Below are 11,673 nucleotides of genomic sequence, written 5' to 3'. Positions count from 1 at the left end.
CAACACCTAATCTGCCCAGTTGCCAAAGCCAGAAACATGAGGGTCAGCCTTGACTCCTCCGTCTCCTTCCTTCTCCTCATCTACGGTCATCGAATCTTAGCGATCCCACCTCTGAAATACATCTTGAGCCATTTGTGGCTCTCCCACTCACTGCCCCCGTCCCAGCACAGGCGAAGCTAGTGAGATAAGAAATATGCCAACACCCAGGGCCACCCCCCAGGACCCCGCTCACCTCAGGACAACGCCAATGCAGAGGAGCGTTCCGAAGGCCAGGCTTCCTCCAGCCACCAGGAATGTGTACAGGGGTACTGGAGGCTCTTGCACTAGAGAGGAAAAGAGGAGGAGGAGCAGAAGGAAGAGAAAACAATAAGCCACTCAGCTGGTGCTTTCAAAAGTCTCCAAGGAACCTCACCCTGGAGGAGGAAACAGCTCTGCTAACCAGTAGGCCTCTTGCCAGTGTTTTGGCCACAGCCACGCTAGAAGAATCACTCCCAGCAGAGTCTGACAAACCCTGGGATTCTGCCACTTGGCAAGAGATACACCTCAAGCTCAGAGCTTCTGAGCACCCGTGGCCAGCCACAGGCTCCCGCTCCCCTTCAGAGTGGCTTTTCTAGGGGTGCTCAGCCTGCCCCCATAAGGCACAGATGGGGGCAAGAAGCAGAAAGCTTTGGGGACCTCATCGATGGCAGCTCCATTGAGGACGATGCCAGGGAGGCCCAGGCGCTTTAAATCAAGTGTTTGGGTGCAGCGTTCTCCATGGGGCGTCATCTCTTGCCTGTCTCCCCACTTGGCATTCAAGCCCCAGCCATAGGATCTTCATTCGCTCTTCCACATGCCATGTTCTCCGCACCCCCACCCCGCCCTGGGGCTCTCTGCACATGGTCTCACATCTCCCCCAGAACACTCTTCCCACCTTCCCTGCACCCCTTTTCTCTCCAGTCCTCCTCGGCCTTTGGGTCTCAGATGAGATGAGGACACTTCCTTTGAGCCGTGACCCCACTCCAAGCTGGGTAAGTGCCAATTGTGAAATGGTTTCCTGATCTGTCTCATTATTCTTGTGGTTCCCTCGTAATACCTTAGCTAACCATATCCAACTTGGACATATAAGGTCATGAAAGAATGTTTGTGCCACTGGTCTCTTCCACAAAGCAGACTGGCCCCCTGCCGACATTTTCAAATAAGAAAGCACTTTGTCTACAGAGTTACAAGCCTTTGGTGCCCCTTAGGCCACAGGAATACACAACGATCCAGGGCTCACCTGGGAAGCTTGTCGTATTGGCAGGATAGTTCGAGGAGATGTTGTCATCGTCTCCGTTGGTAGTAGGTGCCTATAAAAGACATTCCGCACTGTAAGCCCGTGTCTGTGGATTCCACCTTCATTCGGGACCCAGCTCAGGCACCTCCTCAACCCCCTCCCTGCCCCCCGACCCCCACCACGCCTTTCCTTTGTCTCATGTACCTCTCCAATTTTGACCTGTCACTTTCAACATCTGCAAGATTATCTGCATCTACACCTCGCCTACTCAAGGTGGGGATTGCTTCCCATCTGCCAATCCACCAAGAGCTTACACTGTCCTACGGGTCTGGTTCAAGGGCACAGGTACCATCACTGACGAGGAAAATCACAGGCTGGAATCCTGGCTCTGTGACCACAACTAGCTCTGAGACCGTGGGCAGATTTCTCAACTCAGGTGGGTGTCAGCGTTCTCCCTGAATCTCAGTTCACGTCAGGATCAATGAGACAGCAAACGCAAGGCTCAGGGCCTGGGGCCTTGGCAGGCTCTCGGTCTGTCAGTGCCCCGACACCCTGTGCTGGGAGCGCTCTGGCCCAAGGGCCTGGACTTCCCCCCGGAGTTGCTTCCGCTGGTCCTGGACAGTCCGGCACGGATGATGGGTGAGATGCTGCCCAGCTCCGGGAGCGTGGAGCCTCCCCGCTGAGCATGTGGGAATTGGGGACCACGGAGGAGCTGCCGTGGGTGGGAAATTGGATTACTCGAGGATTTGTTTAAGCGGCTTCGGCGGTAATCCTCTCTCCAGATCATTATGACACCAGGAGTCCACCGGGAAGGGCTCAGAGGAACTGAATCGGAGTCGCACGCTAAGCCTCCCGTGGTGTCCAGAAGCTCAGGGGTGAAACTGCATCCACCGACGGGGCAGCCCAGCTTCGTGAGCCAGCCCCACGCTGCTCTACGCGTCATAGAAGCCCCGGATCGAGAACTGCTGCTGCCCCGTCTTACAGAGCCTTCAAAAGGACAGTTTGCCCACCACCAGTAAGTGGCAGAGCTGGGACTTAAACTACATTCTGTCCGGTGCCAGCCACATCGCTCACCGATAGGTGTGGACCCTTTGACAAGAACATGGGCTCACCTTCATGGAAGACACCTCCACCGTGGTCGCAGTTGAAAAACTCGTGGGTTCTGTGGGTAGAAGAAGTATTATTAATGACTCATGGACCCTGAAGTCCCGTCTGATGGGCTGCAGAAGCAGAATAAAGTTCATCACAATGTTATTTAAAAGGGCAGAATGCTGCCCAGGCGGCGTGGCTCGGTAGTTAAGCGGCAACCTATGAACCAGGAGGTCACGGCTCTATCCCCAGTCGGGGGCGTGCAGGAGGCAGCCAATCGGTGACTCTCTTTCATCACTGATGTTTCTCTCTCCTTCTCCCTTCCTCTCTGAAGTAAAAAATATATATAAAAATATATAAAGAATTTAACATAAACAACAAGTTCTCTTCCTCCTGGGTGGACTTAGTACACTTTGCTCGAGGAGCGGCAGGGACCCAGGCCGCCTCACGGGGCCCTTCCCCTCCACGGGAACAGTGTTTCTGCAGAAACCCCCAGGGCAGCAGGGGGCCAAGGATCAAAGTGCGCGTGTGACCTGAGGCCAGGCTCAGCAGCAGGCGTGGGCCGGAGGGGCCAGGAACTAAAACAGGACGGGGTAGGATGTGTGGAATACTCTGAAATTTAAAAGTATCTTCTTTCCAGTTTATCATTTCTCCATCAAGAAGTGAAAAACACCAGAGAAACGGTTGACACAAAGATGTGCAGCCTCCCCGAGCTAGGAGCAAAATAACTAGTAAGAGGTGGAGGCGAGTGCGCCATCCCCGGGAGAGAACACCACACACTGGAGGGGACAGACGAGCATGTTCACGCCTCCTTCCCATTGTGCAGGGAGGAAACAGGGGCCCAGAGAGGGAGAGCAACTTGTCCAAGGTCACACAGCAAGTGAGCCCCAAATCAACCAAGAATAAATGGGGAGGACCCTTATTCTCATTGCTTTGTGTTCCTCCCAGCTGAGCCCAGCAAAGGACAGAATCACAGCAGAAAGTGACTGGAAGACGGATGGAGGGTATGGGGGCGCAAGAATGAAAGCAAACACCAGGAGATGGGGCAGCACTACTGAGGAAATATGGCTGACCATGGATGGTCATTCAGTCCAGCGGTTCCCAAACCCAGCCATGCTCAGCCTTACCCGTGGTCTTTTAGGCTCCACCCTTGACCTATGGCCTCAGAATCTTGGGGATGGGACCAGACATCAGGGTTTTTAAGACTCCCCAAACCCAGAGAGAGGTTTTAGGAAGAAAGGGAGACCTGTATAGTTTCTACCCTCAGCTCTGACCCCCATCATGGCATGTGGTCCAGAGAAGGGCGTTTAACCTTTGGTGACTCAGTTGCCCAGGGGCAAAATGGGGGTTTTAGTTTGGTATCATTTCAAATAACCCAGGAATGTTACCAGAATGAGTAGAAGTTTTCTAATACAGAATAACATTGTCTTACATAACAAGACTTTTTAAACATCTCCCAAGATGACCATGGGGGCCCCTAATTCAGACCATTTTGTCCCCTGAGACGGAAAGTGGAGCAACTGTTGCATCGTTATTAATAATCATTTTCCAGATGAAGAAATTAGGGCTCAATGAAGATAAGATTAATAATGCTAAGAGCGTACTAATAAAATACCGCTAATATGTCCAGCACCAACATTTTGAGGGTAACCACACACCAGTTCCAAATAGCTCATTTGCCTGTATTGTCATCCCATTTCACCCTCACAGCATCACAGGAGGCGGGCACTACGACCCCGTTTTACAAAGACACCGAGACTCACGAAGGCTGTGGGAAGTTATTAGCATTGAGGAGCACATTCCTTTTCTGTTTAGGCAAAAGTATTTCCTGTTTCTCCTCACGTATTTTATATTTCCTAATGCCTCACTTCACTGCCACGCTGGGTGGAAGAGGGGAAGGAACTATGATTCACTGGCCCCTGTGTACTATTATTTTATAATAAAACTAGAGGCCCAGTGCACGAAATTCCTGCACAAGTAGTGTCCCCAGGCCTGGCAGGCAATCAGGGCTGATCGGGGCCTTCCAGCTGCTGGCTGGGGCCTTCCTTCCCCAGCTGCCGGCTGCCAGACGGGGCCTTCCTTCGTTCCACGCCACCCCCTGGTGGTCAGTGCACATCATAGTGAGAAATCGAACTCCTGGACTCCCGTGAGGACACTTTGCATATTAGCCATTTATATATATATATAGATGAATGAATGGCCATGCTCTAATAAATGAGATTAATAGAAGACCACATGTGTGTTGTGGGGTTTTTTTCATATGAGATTCTAAAACAAGAAACTTTTTTCCATTAATTTGAAAATTGGTTTGGGTTTACTCGCTTGAGTTTTGGAATACAGAAATTCAATATAAAAGACGGCAGAGACCTTCTTCATACAGGATGTGTAACCTTGGTCAAGACCCTTAACCTCTTTTTAGTCCTTGTTTCTTCATTTCTAAGCAAGGGGTGGCTTCCTCCTGCACAGATCACCCGAGATTACACACTAAAAGCACCTAACTCTGGCCTGGAACACAGTAATATTTGTTTAAAAACTGGCCCAATTCTCAAAATTAGGAACAGAGAACACAATAACTTCTGGGATGTAATGTACAGCATAGTGACTATAGTTAATAACACTGTATTGTATATTCCAGAGTTGCTAAGAGAGTCGATCGTAAAAGTTCTCATCACAAGAAAAAAATTTGTAACCACTTGTGGCGATGGATTAAGTTAAGTAAACTTACTGTGGTGATCAGTTCACGATATATACATATATCAAATCATACAATGTTATAGGTCCACTATCCTATCTAATAAAAGGGTAATATGCAAATTAACCAAAGGGCGGAATGCCCAGTCGCTATGATGCGCACTGACCACCAGGGGGCAGACACTCAATGCAGGAGCTGCCACCTGGTGGTCAGTGCACGCCCATGGGGGAGCACTGCTCAGCCACAAGCCAGGCTGACGGCTGGCGAGCACAGCAGCCCACCTCCACGGCAACGTTAAGGATGTCCGACTGTGGCTTAGGCCCACTCCCCACGGGCCAAAGCCATCAGTCAGACATCCCCCGAGGGCTCCCAGACTGTGAAAGGGCACAGGCCAGGCTGAGGGACCCACCCCCACCCCCACCCCATTGAGTGCACAAATGTCATGCACCGGGCCTCTGGTATTAAAATTTTTAAATGGTATATAATGACAAGTTAAGATATGGGCTACTGGATAGGGCCCGGGGGTTGAAGTACAGAGAGGAAAAATAGGAGTGGGCTGAGAATTAAAAGAGAAAAAAGAAAGACAAAGAAGGCGACTGGGTGGCAGAGAGATGAGGGAACAAGGAGAGAAGGATGAACCACAAAGCCAGACACTCATGGGAAGAGCAGGGTTGGGGAGAGACAAGGACACACACAGGCCAACCACCCACAACACCTTCCACTCTGCACATGCTTACTCCCTCCCTTGGCTTCACACCTTCCTTCACACCCTGTAAACCACCAACCAGAAAGTTAATCATTGCTCCACTATTCGAGGGAAAAGAAATCAAAAACCTCAGGAGGAGCTGACAGTCTCCCAGTGGGGTCCCAACACCCCCAAGGATGGTCTGTAAACAAGTCTACTGGCCTTAGGCCAAAAGAGAAACATCCAGAAAAGGTGATGTGGATACCTAGTTGAAGTAAAGTTGCCAAAGTGTCCTTCATTCTGAGCTTACACCCTATTTCATCCTCTCTTTTATGAAATAACTAGAGGCTCAGTGCACAAATTTGTGCACGGATGGGGCTGATCAGGCGGGCTGGCAGGGGTGACAGGGGCAGTTGGCTGGCCGGCCCCGCCCCCTGGTCGAACGGACAATTTGCATATTAGCCTTTTATTATATAGGAAAGGAGGATGGTGATGGTAAACAACCACAGCATTTTTCCTTAATTGTTTAATTTTTTGTCCTTACTCGGCAAAAGCAAAAGTTGATGACCTTAGCCCAAGCTGGGAGACTCAATTGGTTGTGGGCTCGATTCCCAATCAGAGCACAAACCTAGGTTGTGAGTTCAATCTCCGGTTGGGCCAGGTATGGGAGGCAACCAATCAATGTTTCTCGTCTCTCCCTCTTTCTCTCTCACTCTAAAATCAATTAACATACCCTCGGGGGAGGATTAAAAAAAAAGTTTATGACCTTCTTGGGTCCTTTTTGAGATGTTATAGACCTGTGAAAAGGAACCTCTGAGCTATGCAGACAGGTTGGGCAGGCAGCAACAATGTAGGAGGAGGTGATGCAAAGATAAGCTGGACGGAAGAGGGAGTTGACCAGAGGATTACGTGGCTTGAGGATGGAAGGACATGCGTGTGAAGCTGGGCCAGGTTCAGTCCAGCTGGAGGAAATGAGGTAAGTGAAGGGGAGCCAGGCATGTGGCAGAGGTGGGCGGGCAGCCCAGGGAGGCCTTCTGCACACTCAGGAGTTTGAACTTCACGGGAAAAGTAATGGGAGCCGTGGCTGTGGGTTGGGGGGAGACAGATGCCCGCAGCAGTGGTGTGGCTCACACAGAGACAGGAGCTCCAGAAGGAGGGCTGTTGTCAAATGCGCTCTCAGAACGGGATGGCCAGAGGGTTTAGATGACAATACAGGGTGGGGCAAAAGCAGGCTCACAGTTGTGAGTCCGTGAAACAGAGTTTATTCTTGTATTATTATTCATTAACTAGAGGCCCGGTGCATGAAAATTCATGCACAGGAGGGGGGTCCCTCAGCCAAGCCTGCCCCCTCTCACAGTCCGGGAGACCTCAGGGGCGGGAGGCGACCTGGTGATCAGGGGAAGGTGATGCCCCATCACACCTCTGCTACTGCCACTGCCGGCAGCGCAAGTCTCTGCCGGCCCTGGTTACCGGAGCCTCAGGCGGCTCTGGGCAGCTGGGGGGCTGAGGGGACTGGGCGCTGCCATCTTGTGGCTGTGGGCACCACCATCTTTGAGGGTGTGGCAGTCAATTAGCATATTCCCTCCTTATTGGCTGTGGGCACTGCCATCTTTGAGGGCAGGGCAGTCAATTAGCATATTCCCTCCTTATTGGCTGTGGACGTCGCCATCTTTGCAACGGCGTGAGGGTCAATTAGCATATTCCCTCCTTATTAGATAGGATTACTGCATTATTTTCCATATGAACAACTGTAGGCCTACTTTTGCCCACCCCTGTATATACCTCCCAGGATCCAAGCCAGGGAGACTCACCCGCCTGGAGAGTCCCCGGCCCTGGCCTCGGGGCACCCCAAGGGCCCTGCAAATGCAAACCTCTAGCACCTCCTTCAACCACTGGGATCCCCCAAAATGGGTCCACTCTGCTCTCTCCCTGTCACACATAGTTCTCATTATTTTCGGGGTGTAGGTGAGCGGGGTATGAAGCAAAGTGAGAGGAATTTGTTAGGAGCAAGAAATAACCCTCTTATGTCCAATGGGCTTTTCCCAGGCACCCTGCCCCACTTCACAAAGGGGCCTTTGCCAGTCGTGGTGCCAGTCGTTTCTGGAGAGAGCTCCTGCCCAGCTGCCCCGTCAGTAACCTCTTCTCCCTGCCCTTCCCTGCCCTTCCCTGCCCTTCCCTGCCCTCAGTGACAGTCTCGGTGAGTCACCTGCCTTTGCTGGATGGAGCAGGGACCCCGAGACCTATGACTCAGTGCCCTGCCCTCAAAAAGGGGAATCTCCCTGGGAACATAGCCCGTGTGCAGCCAGGCACCAGCCTCAAGGGGGCAGCACCCGCTGAAGCCCGGCTCATCAGCCCGGCCTCAGTGGGGTGGAGGATGGGGGGTAAAGGGGTGAGGGGAGCCTCTGGTTTCTCTCTCGGATATATTCCCCCCTGGGGCTTTGAGGATCCCCCCAAAAGCACACATGTACAGGATGGGGAGTTCAAACTCTTCAGCTGCTTATGGGAGAAGAAGCCAAGTGTTCTGACTGAGCTCACGTGGTCACTCTAGCAAGTCACAGAGCACAGTGACCCGAGGCTGGAAAGTCAGAGACTGTGCCGCTGCTATATCACCTCCCACTGCGGGGAGGACGTCAACAATTTAAAAAGGAACGTCACAGATGAGACCAGCTCCTGGGGGAGGTGCACAGACAGGTGAGGAGCCCACCAACCAGCCATCAACAGCCTGGGAACCGAAGCCCAAGCAGACGCAGATCCTCTGGGAATTCCGGAGAATTCAGAGAGCAGGCTAGCAGACTTGTCAGGGGTGACCCCAGAGGGCGAGGCCCTGTGAGGCCCTGTGAGGCCAGAGCTGTTCACATAAGAAAGAACTTCCTACTTAAATAGACATTTCTGCAAAAAAAAGATAAACAAATGGCCGATACGCGCATGAAACGATGCTCAACGTCGCTATTCATTATGAAAATGCAAATCAAAACTGCAATACCACTTCACACACATTAGGATGGCTACTGTCCAAAAAACACAGAAAGTAAGAAGTGCCAGCCAGGATGTGAAGGAACTGGAACCCTGTGCATTGCTGATAGGAATGTAAAATGGTGCAGACACTTGGAAAACAGTATGGCAGTTCCTCAAAAACTTAAAAATGAATTATCATGCCCTGGCCGGTGTGGCTCCGTTGGTTGGGTGGCGTCCCATGCACCAAAAGGTTGCCAGTTCAATTCCCGGTCGGGGCTCGATCCCCAGTAGGGGGTGTGCAGGAGGCAGCCAATTGATGTTTCTCTCTCACATAGCTCTCACATCGAAGTTTATCTCTCCCTCTCCCTCTTCCTCTCCTTGGCTCTCGCTCTAAAAACCAATTTAAAATGCAAGTAAAAAGGAATTACCAAGTGAATCCCACTTCTAGGTTTATACCCAAAAGAATTAAAAGGAGGGACCTGAACAGATATCCTGACTCCCATGTTCATAGCAGCCTTGTGCACAATAGTCAAAAGGTAGAAGCAACCCAGATGTCCATCCAGAGAGGAATGGGACATGCACACAATGAGATATCATCCAGCCTTAAAAGGGGAGGAAATTCTGACATTTTACAACATGGATGAATCTTGAGGGCACTCTGCTAAGTGAAACGAACCAGACACAACAAAAGGCAAATACTGCATGAGGTACCTACAATATCAACCTCAGAGACAGAAAGTAACGTGATGGCTGTTAGGGGCTGAGGGAGGGGGAATGGCGAGTTAGTGTTTATGGGCAGAGTTTCAGTTCTGCAAGAAGAAACAAGTTCTGAAGGTGGATGGTGGCGATGGTTGCACAACAACGTGAAAGTCCTTAATGCCACTGAACTATAGATCCTTAAAAATGGTTAAAATAGTAAAGTTTAAGTTATGCATATTTTTACCACAATTCAAAAATATTTTTTAAAGAAAGGACTGACAAAAACAGGATTTCTTAGAGCTGTTTGTGGAGATCTACGTTCAGTGGCTGGAATAAAAGGTAAGCGGGTGTCCGCGGGTGTCCGCCTATATCCGGGACATTTCCTCTGCACAATGTTGTAATTAACGTTCTTGCCTCACAAAGGCTCCCCGGGCCACATTCATGTTCGGTGTTCACGGAGCGAGTGTGCTGTGGTTCAAAGAGTATACAAATCAAAGACAACTAGGACCAGGTCAATACGGTCCGGCCCGAAGGGCGTTGTCGTTCATTTAAATGCTTTTCCTATGTAAGATAGAGCAGTTAGGCCTCCCTTCTTATCCAGGTCGAGGGGAAAATAAGCTGAAGAAAGGGGTCCAGGGGAAAGCTGCCTCCGCTCTTGACGACCAGGAGACGGGAAGTGCCAACAAAGATCTGAGCCTGCCCTTGACATCATGTGTGGCCAGTAAGGAAGACACCCTCAGCCCAAGCCCCAAGCCCGCTCCTCTGGCTCCCCCAGGACAAGGACAAGGACACCCAAACTGCAAAGCCAGGTTAGAGGAAACACCATCATGTCACAGCCTCCACATAAAGTCCTCTCCCTGGGGCCTGGGGCCAGGGGAGGAGAAAGGGGTAGGGGTGGGGACAGGCCTGGGCAATGGATGTCACGTCTGAATTCCCCATTTTATCCAGACACACTCGATTAATGAGTCTTTTACTCTTTTTAAATTGCTTAGTGTTTAAGAACGACTGGTTTGGTTCACGACACTGCACAGGCTAAAGAGATCTGACACTGAAACAAGCCTGGAAGTCCTTCTACACAAACACTGGGGACCGCACGACGAGGGGTGGTAAGCTCGCCATCTCTGGAAGCATTCAAGCAGAGGCGGGGTGGCCACTCTCTGGGCTGTAGTCAGAGAGATTCCTGCACTGGGTCTAGGTCTGCTAAATCCTCATCTTTCACAGGAAAGAGTCAAAAGAGAATGTCTCAAATTGTCTTCTCGGAAAAGCAAACAAACAGCCATATTAGGTTGTTGTTCGGCGCTGAGGAGGGTGCCAACATAAGAAATAGAAACTGAAAGCCAAGCGGCGTCCTCCAGAGAGCAGGACTGGACATGGGGAGGGGTGAGGCGAGGGACACGGGCTGTTATAAGCCCTTCTTTGCTTCTTTGCCTTGGGCATGTATTAATTGGATGAAAATTTTAAAAGTTAAAAAAAATTCCCATGGTGGCCCGGCTCGGTGGATCCGTTGATTTGAAGTGTCGTCCCGAACACCAAAAGGTTGTGAGTTTGATTCCTGGTCAGGGCACATACCTAGGCTTTGGTTTGATCCCCAGTAGAAGAGGCAACTGGTTGATGTTTCTCTCTCACATCAATGTCTCTCTCTTTCTCTCTCTCAAATCAATAAAAACATTTTTTTAAAATTCCCATGGGTTCGGTGAGGCTGGGACGGCCCCTGTGAGGCTGAGATGGCCCCGGTGAGGTTGAATCGGCCCCGGTGTGGTTGAGATAGCACTGGTGAGGTCAAGACGGCCCCGGTGAGGTCGAAACGGTCCCGGTGTGGTTGAAACGGCCCCAGTGAGGTTGAAACGGCCAAGGTGAGGTTGAGACGGCCCCTGTGAGGCTGAGACGGCCCCGGTAAGGTTGAGACGGTCCCGGTGGGGTTGCAACGGCCCCGGTGGGGTTGCAACGGCCCCGGTGGGGTTGCAACAGCCCCAGTGAGGTTGAAAAGGCCCCTGTGAGATTGAGACGGCCCCGGTGAGGCTGGGACGGCCCCGGTGAGGTTGAGATGGCCCTAGTGAGGCTGGGACGGCCCCGGTGAGGTTGAATCGGCCCCGGTGAGGTTGAATCGGACCCAGTGAAGTTGAGACGGCCCCGGTGGGGTTGAAACGACCCCGGTGAGGTTGAAACAGCCCCCGTGAGGTTGAGGCGTCCCCCGTGAGGCTGAAACGGCCCCCGTGAGGCTGGGACGGCCCCCGTGAGGCGGGGACGGCCCCCGTGAGGCTGAGATGGCCCCTGTGAGGCTGAGATGGCCCCTGTGAG

The 11,673-nt window shown here is 51.6% G+C and overlaps 1 protein-coding gene across 1 annotated transcript in view; it reads right to left on the bottom strand.

Moving 5' to 3' along the window:
- Window positions 1-11,673, bottom strand: part of IL6R (interleukin 6 receptor) — a 43,411-nt gene that overhangs the window by 9,832 nt on the left and 21,906 nt on the right. Inside the window, exons 7-9 of the mRNA XM_005867492.2 lie at window positions 2,368-2,417; window positions 1,259-1,328; window positions 233-323 (exon numbers count right to left, since the gene is read on the bottom strand). Of these exons, the coding sequence (XP_005867554.1) occupies window positions 233-323; window positions 1,259-1,328; window positions 2,368-2,417 (211 nt within the window). The remainder of the gene's footprint in view (window positions 1-232; window positions 324-1,258; window positions 1,329-2,367; window positions 2,418-11,673) is intronic.

The sequence above is a fragment of the Myotis brandtii genome, unplaced genomic scaffold, assembly GCF_000412655.1.
Source record: "Myotis brandtii unplaced genomic scaffold, ASM41265v1 scaffold250, whole genome shotgun sequence".
NCBI lineage: Eukaryota > Metazoa > Chordata > Mammalia > Chiroptera > Vespertilionidae > Myotis > Myotis brandtii.
The sequence above is the reverse complement of the archived record's forward strand: the minus strand, read 5'-3'. Positions and strand labels throughout refer to the sequence as shown.